This window comes from Leuresthes tenuis, unplaced genomic scaffold (assembly GCF_036924035.1).
Source record: "Leuresthes tenuis unplaced genomic scaffold, fLeuTen1.0.hap1 SCAF_1, whole genome shotgun sequence".
NCBI classification, from domain to species: Eukaryota; Metazoa; Chordata; class Actinopteri; order Atheriniformes; family Atherinopsidae; genus Leuresthes; species Leuresthes tenuis.
The window spans coordinates 28,995,646-29,014,075 of NW_027325355.1; the positions used below are offsets into that span (position 1 = coordinate 28,995,646).

The window sequence follows — 18,430 nt, forward strand, 5'->3', positions numbered from 1 at the left end:
GTGCTTATGTGTGCAGGGTCTCGCTGGATTCCCAGACATGGCCCATATCAACAGTATTCTTTGGCCCTTTAGCCTTGAAGGAAAGTGTTGTCTCTGAGTGAGTGTGGCTCGCCTAAACTCAGCCACTTATGTTGCAGGAAGGGCCAAAGCCTGGATTTTCTTTGGGCATTTGGGTCATGCCCGACCCTCAGACCCCTTGCTGACCCCCTTTTGATGTCAAAGCAAGCCAATAAATTATGGGCACATCTGGCCCAAATAACATCAGCTATGGCCCAAATCAGGACCAGCTCACAACCTCTGCATTTGGCCCACAGAAAATGCTTTAAGGAAGCCACGAGTGCCAAAAATCGCAAATTAGTTACAAATGTGCCACTATGTGTGACGAACCGATAAATGTTTAATAAACTTTATTAATATTTATATCAGCTTGATAACTTTTGCATCCTGATTTAATTTTTAATTATTTATGTACTCCAAACGGAAAGTCCCATCCTTTGATTTGCGCATGCGCAGCAGGCGGAGCCAGTACTGACGGGAAGGTCTTTTTGTTTGGGCCGCTCAGAGACTCGACACTTGCTTCAATTCCCCTGTTTAACAACCGTTTTTTATCTGCATTAATTTCGGTGAGTAATCGATTTTTTCCCTTCCCCGTGTTGTCCTACGCGTGAACCTTTGCCTAAACATTCCGGCATGTGTGGTTGGATGGTGTAAAATATTTTTTTTCGGACCCGGGAACGTTGCTATCACAGGCGCCGCTGGAGGGCGAATTTGCTTCCTATAGTTTGGCAAGCTAGTGTAGCATTAGCATAATTTCAACTGGCGGATTTTTAAAGCCTGCCTCGGTATTAACACGGAGCGTGTCGTGACATTTCGACAGCAGGTTGTGTTTCAAGCCATACCGGTTCATATGGATGTTTTTCTGTGTATAAACTGTCGCTGAGCGATGTTTCCAGCATCGTAAGCCCGCTAGCGGGCCCGGCTAGCTAGCGGCGGCCCGGCGCATGGTGAGGCCCGGAGTTAGCCAGCGCTAATCCACAATTAGCCAGATGTACTTGTAGAAGATCTGCGATTATAACCGAGCAGATGGCGAAATGACAGTCCGACACACGTTGAAAATGTTCTCCGCTGCAGACTCTCACCTGTTCGCTTTGATTAAAGGCAGAAATGGCAGCACCTGGTTGAAATCACGGCCGAACACCCACTAGCTCCATTGTACCTGCTCGCTTTGCCTTTTGTCTCCTAAGTCCTCCGTCCTTTTTTTTGTGTGGGTGGTTGTTAAAACGCTCACCTGTAGCTTGCCACTCACGAGAAATCAAATAGAATGTGATTTGGAAACATCAATTTGCGTCAGTTCAGGTGAAATAAATTGGATTGTGGTTGCAAATGTGAATCTGTTGAATTATAACGTGGGAGAATAAAGTCACAGTTCAGCTTGACTGCAGAACAAACTTTTCACGTGTCAGGGTCACTCCGCTACGTCTTTGTACTGCAGAGTGGTGGAGTTTTACTTCTTTTTTCTTGTTTCTTTGACTCCATCAGCCAGGTAATATATGTTGTGCACCAGGACGAGTACTTTGATTTATTTCCTTCACACTTCCGTTTCACTTATCATTCTAGAAGCAGGAATAAATGTAATAAATCTTGGTTTGAAGTACCAACCACAACTGTTTATTACAGCCATGGTGGATATATTGTCTATTCCGCTACCTTCTGATAATACTACAGTTTAGTTTTATTTGCTAAATATCAGGTAAGAGCCCAAAGTGAGTTTATAATGCAGTCTGAATGTTTGTGATGTGAAAAATCAAATTATTTTATTTAAGTGTCATTTGTGAAAAGAAAATCGTACTAATTTGCCACCAACTAACTTGTTTAATTGTTTTGGTCATCAGAGTAGTGGTCAGCTGGTAGAAGCAGGTACTAACCAGCTGAAAGTGGACATCCTTACCAATGGTAGCGGTCCTGGGACAAGAATAGTCCGATTAATCGATTCAGTTTAACTGTGCATTGAAATGTACACAGTGGCATTCACAATCTGCTTTGATTTTGATTGATAGTGGGATGGAAGCAGTACTCTGTACATTACCGTGATCATCTCCACTGCACAGCTCTTTGAAAACGTGTGAACAGATTCACATTTGCCCACAAAGCAGTCAGTGAAAGTAGCAGAATCCCCACGTGGGGAAGTTGGGCGGCTGCGTTTTGTCCGTCTCCCATTGTTCAGTCAGCATAAAGGACAAATTAATCGTCTAATTAACTTATCTTTTTCCTCCATTTGCCCATATTCGGCAGCTGTAAATGTCCGTTATTCTCAACACAATAACTGTTGCATAAAAGTTGAGGCAAAAACAAACGATGAATGGACTTTGTCTACAGCTGATGTAATTACTCGTGTATAATCTCTAGTTCTGCAAGAGGCCTCATTATGCTGAAGTGGAGCTCTCCCAAGTTACACCCAAACACTGGCAAAACGACCCATAAAGAACACTGTGTACTGTTGGGATCCAGCGGAGTCTTAACATCTTATGTAAACATTAACCAGCTGGGTTTCATTCTTTTCAGGGTGTCTTTTATGAATAATCAAAAGCAGCAAAAGCCAACGCTAACCGGCCAGCGTTTCAAAACGAGGAAAAGAGGTAAGCTTTGCCGCTTTAGGTGTTTTCTCCTCAGACTGTCTCTTTGCCCCCTGGAGGCCCTTTTTCTCTTTACCCAACATGTGTGTCCACTTTCCCCAGATGAAAAGGAGAGATTTGACCCTACTCAGTTTCAAGAAAGTATCGTACAAGGCTTGAATCAAACTGGCACTGATTTGGAAGCGGTTGCGAAGTTCCTTGATGCCTCTGGCGCCAAGCTTGACTACCGCCGGTATGCAGAGACACTCTTTGACATCCTGGTGGCCGGCGGGATGCTGGGTGAGTAGCTGCAGATGTGGCAAGGTCTTAAATCAGGTGGCTGTTTTATTTTTATCTATCTAAATGGTTGTTTCCTTGCTCCTCCAGCCCCAGGTGGGACTCTGTCTGACGACATGACCCGCACCGAGTTCTGCCTCTTCACGGCACAAGAAGACCTGGAGACAATGCAAGCATATGCTCAGGTAAAAAGCATGTTCGCTGTCTGTTTAAAAACAGCCAGGTGGCCGGACATTTGACTGAATAGTGTTTGTTTTTCCAACAAAACAGGTTTTTAACAAGCTGATCAGGCGTTACAAGTACCTGGAGAAGGGTTTCGAAGAGGAGATCAAGAAGGTGAGTTTTTCTTTTTAGTGAAGCAGATCCTGAACAGATACAGGAGATCTGCCATCTGTGTTCCCACAGAGTAACTCTTGTTGTTCTGGTTGGGTCGGAGTAGCGTCTCTTTTTGAAATGCAGCTTATGGACAAACTGTTGACAGAAGTGACAGTTTGGCTTGTGTTTATCAGTGATGTCAGTGGATTTAGTTCCAAATTTCTATCACAGCGTTGTGGATTTATTGGCCTGTTGTGACATGAGTCACTGCAGGCTGGCAGCTGCGAGACAGACTTCACCTCCTGAACAATGAAACTCGCTACTGCGGCACCTGTGGGAGTGAAAACGGGTTAGAAAAGTCTGAACCTTTGCATGTTGTAAACACAAACGTTGGGTTGTTTCTGCTTGTAGCTGCTGCTGTTTCTAAAGGGATTCACCGAGTCTGAGCGCAACAAACTTGCTATGCTGACCGGCATTTTGCTGGCCAATGGCAACATATCAGCCTCCATCCTGAACAGCCTCTACAACGAGAACCTCGTCAAAGAGGGTGAGCGTTACCTTTCGGTCTGATGTTCTGGATGTTTAAAGGCACAGATTCTGTCAAACACTAACCTGTCGTCTCTGTCCAGGAGTCTCTGCAGCCTTCGCTGTCAAGCTGTTCAAATCATGGATCAATGAGAAAGACATCAACTCTGTTGCTGGGAGTCTCCGCAAAGTTGGCATGGACAACAGGCTGATGGTGTGTGAACTGTGTAGATGTGTGGATTTTACTCTCTCTTCAGGTTGTAGTTGGTCTTCTCACATTTTTGAACGTGCCTCTTTCTCACAGGAACTCTTTCCTGCCAACAAACGGAGCTGCGAGCATTTTTCTAAGTACTTCACCGACGCCGGACTGAAGGAGCTGTCCGACTTCGCCCGCAACCAGCAATCCATTGGCGCCCGCAAGGAGCTGCAGAAGGAGCTTCAGGAGATGATGTCCCGTGGTGACCCCCAGAAGGAGGTGAGATGCAGGCCTGTAGGGTTAATAGTTCAGCAGCTAAAGGCCTGCGTGTCAGTGGTTCTTTACATTTCTAACACTTCCCCTTTTTGTTGTGTTGCTTATTTTTTGCATGAGCAGTAAACCTCACATTAAAAGCACCTGCAGTGACTCATGAAGTTAAATATAAATGAGGAGTTCAGCGATAAGAGGCTTGTTTGGTGGCTGCTAACCGGAACATTAACCTTGTTGTGTTCATCTCAGATCATTGCCTTCACCAGAGAGGAGATGAAAAAGGCAAACCTCTCTGAGCAGGCCATGATCAGCATCATTTGGACCAGCGTCATGAGCTGTGTGGAGTGGAACAAGAAGGAAGAGCTGGTGACCGAACAAGCCATCAAACACTTGAAGGTATGCAATGGTTGAAATGTTGTTTTCCAAGTGTCCAAAGAACTTTGGTGACATTTACACTGGGGCTGCCACGATGAAGTCGACAATTAAAACTGTAGACGACTAATTTAATAGTCGATGCGTCGGTTTTTTTCCCCCAAACTTTGTTTTTCTCTCAAAGCTGCTGCGTCTGCGTTTCTGTCCTTGACACACATGCACAGTAATGATAACCGGGGTCAGCCGTGATGTCACAGGAAGTTAAACCAGACGGGCTCTGGTATCATGGTTACCCGGCAACGCAGCTCAAAAGTATGGGAGCATTTTAAGAAAACAAAAGACAAATGTGTGCAATGCAATATCTGTAAGGCAGAACCTGCCTTCCACTGCAGCACAACAACGATGCACCTGGAAAGGAAGCATGTTGTTGTGGCTTCTTGTAAAGAGGGACCGTCATCTTGGTAAGCTAACTGGCTAGTTAGCTGCTAACATTAGCGTAAACAGAGAGTTAGCTTGCTACTTACTCATATTGATAGCTTTAAACGTTAACATTAGCGATGACGATGTGATTAATTAGCCTTAGCACACATGTTTTCTGTAATGTTATAACAGTGATGTGTTTGAATAGGAACGCTCATGTTTTCTAACGTTTCAGTGCTAAAATAGTATGTTCATCTTAAATGGACGGCTTTGTTTCAAAGCTAGCTACATCCACACCTCAGCAAGCAGAAGTCCTGACTGAGTCCAAACTGAACATGTTGCTGTTATATTAGAGTCAGTGAGACCAAAACTTTTTGAATAATTTCTTAGTTTCAGGTGCCTCATTTGATTTAAATGCAGCTGAGTTTGATGCCAGAGACAAATGAAGGAAAGAAAAAACCTAAAAAACCCAACTTGTATTTATTTGTGTTTGCTACACAGTTCAATAATTGTTTGTTGCAACAAGCTGCATATTTAATTAAAGGGTTAATGAACTATGATATTGTCTTTTTTTTTTTTTAAGTAAGGCACATACCTTAAACACTCCAAGCTGAAAGATAATGGTTACATAAGAGCAGCTGCATCCTGGTGCGATAAGCTCTATGTTTTACATTTAATATACATAAGAGCCGATTAGTCGACTCATCAAAAAAAAAAAAAAAAAAATCGGTGATTAGTCGACTATTAAAATAATCGTTTGTGGCAGCCCTGATTTACTCACCGCGTTTTCTCACTGATCTTCACAGTGCAAAGGTTCCTGACTCGTGTCTGTCTGCAGGCCCTTTTCCCGTGTTGGAATTTGCGGTTAAAGTTGCTGTCATGGTTACGCATCTGACCGGGCGTCAGAGTTGGTCAGAGAGCCGATGACGCTGTTCTCACTCGGCTGATTACGTGATGCAGGCTTATTTATGTGTGCGTGCACAGCAATAATCCAACTATTGACCTATTTGTTTGACATCTATGGTGTTAACATGAGTTGCAGATGGGATCATTAACGTCTCTGTTGTTGTTACAGAGCCTCGTCCTGTCAATGAAGTCTGTCAATGAGACATTTGGCTCTTCATTTTATCAGTAACTTTAAATGAGGTCTCACACCTTCACCTGAAACTCTTTTTACCGGCATCCTTCCTGTTCTGCACAGACCCTGCTGCTCTTAGCTGCCCAATCTTTTAAAATGACCTTCAAATTCACTGTTGTTGTTTCCTCCGAGCAACGACCTGTTGTTCTTTCAGTGAGGAGGATTAGGATTCTGCATTCATGAAGAACCAGGGCAGGCTTGTTGCCTGAGCCCTTAAGTCTTGGATTTATAGCAGTTCTGGTGCGAACATCTCCAATAACTGCATTCGTCATACATTCAGCTGTGAGAGTAGTAAAGGGGGCTGAGTTTGCACATTTATATGACATGAGGTGCGATAATCCCACCAGGGATGGACTAACTCACCCGGATAATGTGGTGGGAGATGAATCGCCCTGCATGTATACTCCAGTCTGGACTCAGAGGGGCCGAGGTGCTCAGTACATGCTCACATGTAAATAAAGCTTTCATTCACATATTTTCTGTTCTATCAGACGGCTAAAAGCATCAAAATTCTGTCACCTAGAGTATTTCCAGACTGTCGCTCGGCTCTGATAAAAAGCTGATCTTATAATCGCAGCTGATGACGTCACCTAAAGACGGCGTCTGTCCGGTGACTTCAGCTGTACTTAAACGTACCTCGATGTCCCACAGAGGAAATGAGAAGCGGTTTAATGTTTTCTCTCAGTCAGTAACCTCTGTACATGTGGACTGACGAGGGCGGTCAGTCGAGCTTTAGCTGTAGCCCAGCTGTGCATGTAACCGTCTCACGCTTCTCTGCAGCAATACAGCCCTCTGCTGAAAGCCTTCACCTCCCAGGGTATGTCTGAGCTCAGCCTGCTGCTGAAGATCCAGGAGTACTGCTACGACAACATCCACTTCATGAAGGCCTTTCAGAAGATCGTGGTGCTCCTCTACAAAGGTCGGTCGCCCCCCCCCACTCGGCCTTCTCCATCCCACATAATCCAGTATCGACGGTTCACTGACAGTTTGTCTTGTTTTGTTTTAGGTTTATGAAAGTCCGTTTTAACGCTGACGAGTCTGAGGTCATTTTTCAACATTTCCTCGACCTTTAACTATTATACCTCTAATGCTTGGTGTCGTTTTTAACCAAACACTTGCAAGCCTGGCTTGTTGTTCCTATTTACAAAGCTTTAGCTTCTGATTGGTGGATAGATTTTCCCTGAACTCATTGATTTTTGTTGGGAGGCAAACTGTAGCAAATCTTTAATCATTCAGAAAACCCTTGAGGTGCTTCCCACCAAGCATCAGTTTAGTGTTTTTCTTAAAGTGGTTCTTTTTAAAGGCACATTCCAGGCACTTTGTGGGTTTTAAATGTACTGTTGCAGTCCTCTGCACAGCTTTGACGCGGTTCTTTATTTCCTTGTAACAGCGGATGTATTGAGCGAAGAGGCCATACTGAAGTGGTACACTGAGGCCCACGTTGCCAAGGGGAAGAGCGTTTTCCTCGAGCAGATGAAAAAATTTGTGGAGTGGCTGAAGAATGCAGAGGAAGGTAAAGATATCCACACAGTGAATATTTTTCAAAGCAGGCCTTTAATTTTGACTCCAATAGAAGCACAAGTCTAATTCTCCACAAGATCATGATTTTTCCATCACAGCTGATCAAGAAAACAAAGTGTCATTCCTTTAAATCTGTAAAGCTGTAACAAAGGGGAGCTGCCAAATCTCATATTTCCAAGAGCGCTTTTCATGTTCCTGTATTTTAATGGACCACAAACACATTTGATTGTGAATCAGGCGTCTTAACTACAAGTTATGGGATGGGAGATTATTGTTGAGGCCACACTTGACTCAGATGTGATCATAAAGCGTGAAGAGCAACTTGCTGCTGTTAAAATAACAGGCCAAATAATAAGAGAGCGCACAGGGTGTCATACCCTCACTGTACATGACGCAGCAAAGGAAAGTTATTATTACAGTTCACCCTTAGATTGAATCATATTCATCCATGCCTCATGTGTGGTACATGTTTAAATGTTGGCTAGCTTTAAAAACTGTGAAGTTAACAGCATTAAAGGAGGACTTCACAGTACAAAATCAAGGCCAGGTGAGTCAAATGTTGAGCGTTTTTATGTCTACATAACAGTATAATATTTCCCCCACACATGCTCAACTTACCCCTTACATTTCTATAATCTGTCCTTCAGTCGTCTCTGCTGAACAGATGAAGCTCATGTTGTCAGCAGATGTGGCATCATGCAGGGAGAGGCTGCAGAACAATAGGAATCAGTCATGTGCAGAAGCTACTTTAGGAAGACTGTTTGGGTTAAATAGGACAAGTTTGTCTCTCTGAATCCTCTGAAAGAAGTCCATCAGCCCTGCTGTATTGTTATCTTTATTTTTACCATCAGCATTTAGTGACCAGTCAATCAGATCTTAGCTGTGAGCTACGACATGTCAAACAGACACGATGAGAACAAGTTTACCTGATAAGTTACCAGCAATAACTCAGACGACTGCGACACATCTTTGGAAAGTTTACATTTCCATCTAAGTTCACTCTAAAATAACTCGGCACTTTTCCTCGAGGTGGCAGCACATCATGCTTTGACCGACCCGTGCCTCTAAATGATGGGTAGCTTTGACCGACCGGTGCCTCTAAATGACGGGTAGCTTTGACCGACCGGTGCCTCTAAATGACGGGTAGCTTTGACCGACCCGTGCCTCTAAATGACGGGTAGCTTTGACCGACCCGTGCCTCTAAATGACGGGTAGCTTTGACCGACCGTTGCCTCTAAATGACGGGTAGCTTTGACCGACCCGTGCCTCTAAACGACGGGTAGCTTTGACTGACCCGTGCCTCTAAATGATGGGTAGCTTTGACCGACCCGTGCCTCTAAAAGATGGGTAGCTGTGACCGACCCGTGCCTCTAAATGATGGGTAGCTGTGACCGACCCGTGCCTCTAAATGATGGGTAGCTGTGACCGACCCGTGCCTCTAAATGATGGGTAGCTTTGACCGACCGGTGCCTCTAAACGATGGGTAGCTGTGACCGACCCGTGCCTCTAAATGACTGGTAGCTTTGACCGACCGTTGCCTCTAAATGACGGGTAGCTTTGACCGACCTGTGCCTCTAAATGATGAGTAGCTTTGACCGACCCGTGCCTCTAAATGACTGGTAGCTTTGACCGACCGTTGCCTCTAAATGACGGGTAGCTTTGACCGACCTGTGCCTCTAAATGATGAGTAGCTTTGACCGACCCGTGCCTCTAAATGATGGGTAGCTTTGACCGACCGGTGCCTCTAAATGACGGGTAGCTTTGACCGACCGGTGCCTCTAAATGACGGGTAGCTTTGACCGACCGGTGCCTCTAAATGACGGGTAGCTTTGACCGACCGGTGCCTCTAAATGACGGGTAGCTTTGACCGACCCGTGCCTCTAAATGACGGGTAGCTTTGACCGACCCGTGCCTCTAAATGACGGGTAGCTTTGACCGACCGTTGCCTCTAAATGACGGGTAGCTTTGACCGACCCGTGCCTCTAAACGACGGGTAGCTTTGACTGACCCGTGCCTCTAAATGATGGGTAGCTTTGACCGACCCGTGCCTCTAAAAGATGGGTAGCTGTGACCGACCCGTGCCTCTAAATGATGGGTAGCTGTGACCGACCCGTGCCTCTAAATGATGGGTAGCTTTGACCGACCGGTGCCTCTAAATGACGGGTAGCTTTGACCGACCGGTGCCTCTAAATGACGGGTAGCTTTGACCGACCGGTGCCTCTAAATGACGGGTAGCTTTGACCGACCGGTGCCTCTAAATGACGGGTAGCTTTGACCGACCGGTGCCTCTAAATGACGGGTAGCTTTGACCGACCCGTGCCTCTAAATGACGGGTAGCTTTGACCGACCCGTGCCTCTAAATGACGGGTAGCTTTGACCGACCGTTGCCTCTAAATGACGGGTAGCTTTGACCGACCCGTGCCTCTAAACGACGGGTAGCTTTGACTGACCCGTGCCTCTAAATGATGGGTAGCTTTGACCGACCCGTGCCTCTAAAAGATGGGTAGCTGTGACCGACCCGTGCCTCTAAATGATGGGTAGCTGTGACCGACCCGTGCCTCTAAATGATGGGTAGCTTTGACCGACCGGTGCCTCTAAATGACGGGTAGCTTTGACCGACCGGTGCCTCTAAATGACGGGTAGCTTTGACCGACCCGTGCCTCTAAATGACGGGTAGCTTTGACCGACCCGTGCCTCTAAATGACGGGTAGCTTTGACCGACCGTTGCCTCTAAATGACGGGTAGCTTTGACCGACCCGTGCCTCTAAACGACGGGTAGCTTTGACTGACCCGTGCCTCTAAATGATGGGTAGCTTTGACCGACCCGTGCCTCTAAAAGATGGGTAGCTGTGACCGACCCGTGCCTCTAAATGATGGGTAGCTGTGACCGACCCGTGCCTCTAAATGATGGGTAGCTGTGACCGACCCGTGCCTCTAAATGATGGGTAGCTTTGACCGACCGGTGCCTCTAAACGATGGGTAGCTGTGACCGACCCGTGCCTCTAAATGACTGGTAGCTTTGACCGACCGTTGCCTCTAAATGACGGGTAGCTTTGACCGACCTGTGCCTCTAAATGACGGGTAGCTTTGACCGACCGGTGCCTCTAAATGACGGGTAGCTTTGACCGACCGGTGCCTCTAAATGACGGGTAGCTTTGACCGACCTGTGCCTCTAAATGATGGGTAGCTGTGACCGACCCGTGCCTCTAAATGATGGGTAGCTTTGACCGACCGGTGCCTCTAAACGATGGGTAGCTGTGACCGACCCGTGCCTCTAAATGACTGGTAGCTTTGACCGACCGTTGCCTCTAAATGACGGGTAGCTTTGACCGACCTGTGCCTCTAAATGACGGGTAGCTGTGACCGACCCGTGCCTCTAAATGATGGGTAGCTTTGACCGACCGGTGCCTCTAAACGATGGGTAGCTTTGACCGACCCGTGCCTCTAAACGATGGGTAGCTTTGACCGACCCGTGCCTCTAAATGATGGGTAGCTTTGACCGACCCGTGCCTCTAAACGATGGGTAGCTTTGACCGACCCGTGCCTCTAAATGATGGGTAGCTTTGACCGACCCGTGCCTCTAAATGATGGGTAGCTTTGACCGACCCGTGCCTCTAAATGATGGGTAGCTTTGACCGACCCGTGCCTCTAAATGATGGGTAGCTTTGACCGACCCGTGCCTCTAAATGACGGGTAGCTTTGACCGACCCGTGCCTCTAAACGACGGGTAGCTTTGACTGACCCGTGCCTCTAAACGCCGGGTAGCTTTGACCGACCCGTGCCTCTAAATGATGGATTTGACCGACCCGTGCCTCTAAATGATGGATTTGACTGACCCGTGCCTCTAAATGATGGATTTGACTGACCCGTGCCTCTAAATGATGGATTTGACTGACCCGTGCCTCTAAATGATGGATTTGACTGACCCGTGCCTCTAAATGATGGATTTGACTGACCTGTGCCTCTAAATGATGGATTTGACTGACCCGTGCCTCTAAATGATGGATTTGACTGACCCGTGCCTCTAAATGATGGATTTGACTGACCCGTGCCTCTAAATGATGGATTTGACTGACCTGTGCCTCTAAATGATGGATTTGACCGACCCGTGCCTCTAAATGATGGATTTGACTGACCCGTGCCTCTAAATGATGGATTTGACTGACCCGTGCCTCTAAATGATGGATTTGACTGACCTGTGCCTCTAAATGATGGATTTGACTGACCCGTGCCTACTTCTCTTCTCTCTGCAGAGTCGGAATCGGACGAAGAGGAGGCGGATTGAAACCTCCGTCGGCAGATGAGCTTTTTCTTTTCATTTTTTTTTTTTTCTTTTTTTTTTCTTTTTTTTACAAGTAGCAGCAGGAGCAGTAGAATGTGTTTCTTCTTATTTCTATTCTACCTCCTGTTACTTATTTATCCCCACACACACACACGCATACACACACCACCATTCAAACATTTAAACAGTATTTAAACAAAACCATGAAGGGCTCAGGCCTTCACTCACAACTTGTTTAGGTGTCGCGACTCAAAGTGGAGGCAAACGGTGAATTTCCCCCTTTTCTTTCTTTTTTTTTTTTATTGTAACAGCTTCTGTAATTTGGATACAAACATTTCGCGATCTCAGTGTATGAATCTGAAACAGGATTTGGTTGATGTTCGAGTTCGCCTTCATGCCATGTGACTACGAAGCTGACAAAAATGTAATCGGTTTTGCCAAAGTTTTTTGTCCCGCCCCGTTGCCCTTTTATATTTAAATTCTTTTGCCCAGCTCATGTTTTGGCTCCTGTCCAGTCTTTAAAACTTCGCCTTTCTCTTGACTTTTTGGGTAACCTTGTACTGCCTGTCGAGGCCACTCTGGTCAGTCCGTCAGAAGACACGCCCCCTGTAAGACGCCTCGCCAGCTACCTGATTATTATTGGTTTCTACTTTCTTTAATCTGATATAAATCCGATTGACTTTTTTATGAAATAAAGATTATTGAAATGGTTGTACTGTTTTCTTTTCCTTTTTCATTGCAGTGCTTTATAGTTTTAATGGAGTAAAAACAAGTTAGTAAAGACTGCTAAAAGTCACATTTTAAAGTGTCAAACCCTCACTAGTTATAAATATATTTTTGAATAATAATTTGTGGTAAATTAATGCAGATTAAGTTTGATATTTATAGTAGATGCTTATTTGCATCTTTGTTGCTCCATCTGCTTTAAATGAGGCCGTAGTGTACACATTAAAGCCTCTTTAAAGTAGTAGTAACACCTACCACAATGCTCGTATCATTTTATAGATTTACTGTAAAAACCGTCTGGAAAAGCCTGGTCTGCTCTGATTGGTCGGCTCTAATGGCCTGATCAGGCACCGCCCACCGCTGCTGCAATTTCAAGCTCAAAGCGTGTCATTGGACACAAAATGAACCTCATACTCAAGCAAAGGGTGAGTCATAAGCACCTATATATTATTAATTTTAATATAATAAACTAAAATATTAAGAATACCTTCAAATTCACCTTTTTTCAGGTCCTCATTGGACCTGATATTGGTGCATAGAGGACAGATCTACGTTCAAACATCAAATCTGATTTCATGGCAACGAAGGGAACATGTTAAATAGATGAAGAGGACGGCAGAGCCACTCAAAATACACCCAGAAGGTTCATGTTTTTCTTATTTTTTAAAGAATATCTCCTATAAGAGTGACCTGCCTCTTGTGCAAGCTTATCGATGGTGTTTCTAACACTTATTAAAGGTTCAGGTAACAGGATATTAGGCCTAATATTATACTCTCCGCCTCTTTGGACCTGATGTGGTTGTTTACTCTCGTCCTCTAATGCAGTTTGTTGTTAAACGGCTGACCTGTAAAAGCATTTGAATCAGATTAGTTGTAGAAAGAGCAGAAGTGAGTCATTAAAATTCCCGTCTGGGTACAGCTGGGGTGAATATGGTCACTGTTAACGGAACATCATCGCTCTGGTGTGGATGTTCACTTTGGTGTTTTATCAGTGTGTTCAGTGGAGTTTTAATGCTGCTTTAATGCTCTCTCTCAGAATGAAGCCCAGCACAAGTTGGTGGAGTTGGAAAGTAGCTGACATCCAGTACCAGTAAATGATGTAGCTGTTCTCAGTACTTATGATGAAAACCAGCAGTTTCTTGTGTAGTTTTAACATGATTTAATGCCAGAAATCAAGATTATTCACCTCACAACAACCCCTCAGTCTCATCAATCAGTGCCTTGAACAAGTTATTAGCATCTTAGCAGGACACGATTATTGATCTTTATTACAAATACACAAAGAAGACGGTTTGTTATGCTTGTTTTTATTTTAATTGTACAAAAATACATTATCTCTTCAAGCAGCTTGTCAGTATTTGCGATGTGCAAAGGACACAGTTGTCTGGTATTCAAGTACTTTTTACACAGTCATGATACTTGTTTGATGTAGAGGTAGGCCTTCATATTTAAAATACAGGACTGAGGTAGTGTGCAACATCTCCCAGTGATGGTTTAGTGCTGTGTGATGAACATCAAGGGATCGAGCCGATTTCAATATTTCATTATTAAACTCCCCAGATCAGTGCAAAGGCAGCCTGTGATGCACATCCTGCATTTATGTGCTGTGCAACAATGCAAAACGTAAACATTTCTTCACACTGTAATTATAGCCACCTGAACAGTTCAGTTCCACAAGTTTATATAAGAGAAACATCACTCGTTAAAGGAAAATCCACTTAAAATGTAAAGATGGAACTGTCAGACACAAATTAATGCCAACAAAACCAGATTAAATGATCTAAACTCGGCCAACACACATAAAGACAGATTAGTTTCTTCTTTTGAACATGCCTTTCAAGCTTATAGTATGTGAAAGTTTCAGGGATTTATCAACTGAGAGGTGCTGATCTCAGAGGAAAATTATGCACGTGTATTCAAAGTTTAGCTTTATTGAACTCATCTGGGGGCTCCAATGTTGGCAGAAATGCGTAAAAATCTTCCTATTTTAATCCAAAACAAATTAAATTCCTAATATTTTTAAATGTTGATACATTGTTCACTCAAATGTGTCCAATGGAAAGATTTTTAAAAAATTCTTAATATCAACAGAGCTGGTGCAAGATGGTTGGTGGCGCCTGATCAGGCCACAGAAGCTGACCAATCAGAGATGAACTGAGTGTTTTGGGGGCGGGGCAAACTTTCTGGCTTACAGAAAACACTTTAAAGGACAGCTGGTCAAGCAGCTCATTCTTCTTGGGTGTTGTTGTTGTTGTTTTTAAATAAGGTAAAAACATCACTGACGTAGATTATCATATCAGTACAGTTTATATGGTAAGTTAAAAAAAAAGCTAAAATGTGTTCATTTTTACGGGAATAAATGTGGTATTTTTCTTATTTTTAACTATGTTTTGACTTTGGGACTCCACCTCAAACCTTTTGCATGATTCAAGGTTTAAAAAATATGTATTTCTTAATTCCATGGCATTAATGCTAATTTTATCTACAGTCTACAGATAGAATATTTTCAATATAACCCTTTGTTCTCGTGAATGAACCAGGGAGTAGCAGTTTGTCGTGGTTCCAATGACCATCTGCTCTGCAGAAAAGAAAAAAACTTGTACATATGTTTGTTGTCTTTGTTATTTCTTATCTTAAATACTGGTGACTGAAACTTAAATAAACAGCAGATCCAATTTTAAGGTAACATCCGTGTAGAGTCGGATGTTTGAGGTGAATCAACACAAAGTGACAGAATAATGGATGGATGTGGCATCACCTCGTGGTTTATGGGAGGTAGCAGGAGTGAGAAATGTGTGATTTTTATTCCAGACTTTTACATGAACTGACTTCTCAGGATTTACCCCCCCCCCCCCCCCCCCCCCTGCTGGCCGTTTGACAGACTGCTGGTTTCCAGACTTCCTGTCTTTCAGAATAAGAGGCCATCTGCATCTTTTGTTCTGACGTGTTTGGGCTGGGGGATGAGTTTAATACTGCCTAAAATGTTACTTTTTTGCCAATAATTTCAAAGGTGTTTTGTATTGTAAGATAACTTCCACATTGAGCTTTTCTGTTTGAAAAGAAAAGAAAACTCTCTTTTAATGCACCAAAACGGCCTGATTGGATCCCTTGTTGCGTTTTCTGTTGCACATCGAGAGCAGCTGCTATTTTCTGATTCCTGAGTTTTTGACATAGCAAGATAGGTTCTGTTGGTGCTTTTGTTGTTTACTACCAGAGGGAAATATTGGCTTTAGTGTATTCCATTTGAACTCCAAGCTCAGATTTTTTTGAGTTCCCAGCGGGAGAAATCATCAGAAACGCCCCCTGGACTCACATTTCTGACATGGAAGTCGGAGGAACTCACCAACCCCAACTCAAAATCAATTTATTAGCATTTTTGTCAGTTTGTGTCTCAATCAATCAATCACTGCATAATTAATTTTCACCTTCAATAGCTAGCCTGGTCAACGCACAGATCCTACTGTTTTCTCCAACTTGCAGCTGAGGCCAGACATCATTCCCAGCTCCAAGCTCCAACTGAGGCAAAGGGGCAGCAGCGTTAAAGCACTCCTCAGGGGGCTTAATATTCTGACAGCACATGAAAGCAACAGCAAACTGACAGCAACTACTGCACCAGCTGCTCCTCGGTTTCCTCCATGTGACTGAAGGTGACAAGGCTTTTTTTTTAGAAGGCAGACGTGGGGTTGGTGGTTGGTCAGGGGGTAGTTTGTACTATTGCTGGGACCAAAAATAGCCCCACGTCAGGTGCAACTGAACACATCGGCTCAGGTTACAGCTTAGCCAAAACACAGCGGTTCAGAAGCACATGAACCTGAACAGAAAGTGCTTGTCAGTGTTTAGTCTTTTGTTTTCGAGTTTAATCCAAAAATAAATATATCTATATATTTACAAAGTCCTACATGTAAACGGCATCAAGGTGGACTCCTCTTATGTCCGGAGCTGCTTTGTTTCACACAACAGCCGGCTGCTTCCCTCCGTCTCTGAGCTGTGGAGGCAAAGAAACGCTCGTTTTTACCGGCAACAGAATTCATTGAAGGCACCACAACTCGATAAGAACCAGTTTCATACTGAGCAAATCACCTAAAAAAGGAAATCCTCTCAAAGAAGTTGTTTAAATGTTTTATTTTAACAGACGTTTGAGGTCACTAGTTTTACATTTAAATGTTATAATGACAGCATAACTGATCCAGTGCCAGATTAGTGTCTGTTTACTGCAGGCAGCTGGCCTGACGTCATCTGTGAAGACATGTGTAAACATTGTCATATATAGAAAAACCTTTGCATTTACATACCGTGTTTAAGGTAAATGCTAAATTTAACCATGTTTGCCTCTGACTCAAAGAGTCAAGGACTTATTTTGAACCTTTGAGGACGCCACGACTTGTTGTCAATCACTCCAGGAACAGATGTCACTCAGCACCTGCGGATCTATTTTCAGCATGAAGAGGATGCCGGCTGCACAGGTGCATCATCTGCTCTGCTTTCAGAGGTTTTCTCTAAAATCAGCATCATCGCAGTACTGCACTGCAGATGTACAAAAACCCACTCACCACTTTCCTTTGGTTACTGAGGCAGAAAGTACAGATGGGGCGCAGGGAGGGCGCGCTGAGCGCGGCGGGCCCGTGCAGGATGCCCTGGTAGCGGAGGCAGGGCTGCCCGTCCCGGCAGTCCTCCCCCAGCAGCAGCACGTTCGCCAGGTGGGAGATGTAGCTGGAGGCCAGGCGCAGCGTCTCTATCTTGGAGAGCTTCCTGTCTGCGGGTTCCGTGGGAATGAGTGTGCGCAGCGCCGTGAAGGCCGTGTTCACGCTGTGCGTCCTGTCCCGCTCCCGCGCGTTGGCCGCCTGCCTCTGTTTGTTCACACCGGACAGACGCGCGTCTCCACCGCCTCTTCCACCTTCGCTGCTGCTCCTTCTGCGCCTCCTCCTCCTTCTCGGCGCACCTGCACTGCAGGACCCTGCCTCCTCCATCTGCCTGGACTCTCTGCGCGGGCTGCAGCCGCCGATGGACTTCCCGTCGGAGCTGTCGCTGCCGCTGTCCAGGTCGTCCAGGTCGGACGCGAAGCCGTCGGTCTGCGCTGGGCGCTCGCAGCTGGTGGACTTCATCCTGCCGTTGCTCTGCTCTGAATAAGGCTGCTGCGATCGTGCAGGCAGGCGGTGGACCGCACAGCACTTTATCCTCAGGGTGAAAATAGCACTAAGGGGCCGAGCAGCTGCCGCCGATCCGGTGACCGTGGGGGTTCGCGCCGTCCGGCCCCCGGCCGATCTGCATGCCATTTCTAATGAATGACGGCTGCTTTCTGGGTCACCGCCATCCCGCCGCGGAAGAGGGGAGACAGGTGGAGCCTGAGGGCGGGGGGGTGGGGGGAGGGGGCACCTGTTGTTGTCTGGAGGATGCAGGTTTAAATAGGTTCGACCAATATTTGGCTTCCCTCAAAGCCATCACCGGAAACTTCAGATCGAAATGAAGTGTTTTCTTGTTTTTTTCTTAACTTACACAGATGTGTGGGCAGTGGGCTGCATGGACTGATGAGAGTGATGTCCTCCAGGAGGACAACACCCCCATCCATGAGGCACAAGGGGGTTAATGAATATCTCAATAGTCTCAGTTCCTTTGGGAGACATTTTGAATGATTATGTTTCCCTTCTGAAGCCGCCACCTTAATTCAAACACCCAAACAGGGAAGGTGTGTTGGAATAACGGTGCCTGCAGAGTAGAGATCCGCAGGAATGTGGCCATCTCTGTGCCATCCATAGAGG

At 45.2% G+C, this 18,430-nt stretch overlaps 2 protein-coding genes across 2 annotated transcripts; one reads left to right on the forward strand and one right to left on the reverse strand.

Moving 5' to 3' along the window:
* The first annotated feature begins 515 nt into the window (after window positions 1–515).
* On the forward strand, window positions 516–12,660 carry bzw1a (basic leucine zipper and W2 domains 1a). The gene is made up of 12 exons (XM_072377127.1): window positions 516–623; window positions 2,563–2,636; window positions 2,736–2,912; window positions 3,000–3,094; window positions 3,180–3,245; window positions 3,636–3,771; window positions 3,854–3,963; window positions 4,054–4,224; window positions 4,465–4,611; window positions 6,926–7,064; window positions 7,536–7,658; window positions 11,920–12,660. The coding sequence occupies exons 2-12, from the start codon at window positions 2,573–2,575 to the stop codon at window positions 11,949–11,951; spliced, it is 1,260 nt and encodes a 419-aa protein (XP_072233228.1). The 5' UTR covers window positions 516–623; window positions 2,563–2,572; the 3' UTR covers window positions 11,952–12,660.
* Window positions 12,661–16,999: 4,339 nt separating this feature from the next.
* LOC140293967 (uncharacterized) lies at window positions 17,000–17,994 on the reverse strand. Its single transcript, XM_072379567.1, has one exon. The coding sequence runs from the start codon at window positions 17,945–17,947 to the stop codon at window positions 17,183–17,185; it is 765 nt and encodes a 254-aa protein (XP_072235668.1). The 5' UTR covers window positions 17,948–17,994; the 3' UTR covers window positions 17,000–17,182.
* Window positions 17,995–18,430: the final 436 nt, after the last annotated feature.

What these genes read in the sequence shown, in the direction of transcription:
- LOC140293967 (XM_072379567.1), bottom strand. Translation starts at nt 17,947, where the DNA reads ATGGCATGCAGATCGGCCGGGGGCCGGACGGCGCGAACCCCCACGGTC.
- bzw1a (XM_072377127.1), top strand. Translation starts at nt 2,573, where the DNA reads ATGAATAATCAAAAGCAGCAAAAGCCAACGCTAACCGGCCAGCGTTTC. An exon ending in TTTCAAAACGAGGAAAAGAG is followed by an intron (nt 2,637 to 2,735) that starts GTAAGCTTTGCC and finishes CACTTTCCCCAG; the next exon opens with ATGAAAAGGAGAGATTTGAC. An exon ending in TCGAAGAGGAGATCAAGAAG is followed by an intron (nt 3,246 to 3,635) that starts GTGAGTTTTTCT and finishes TTCTGCTTGTAG; the next exon opens with CTGCTGCTGTTTCTAAAGGG.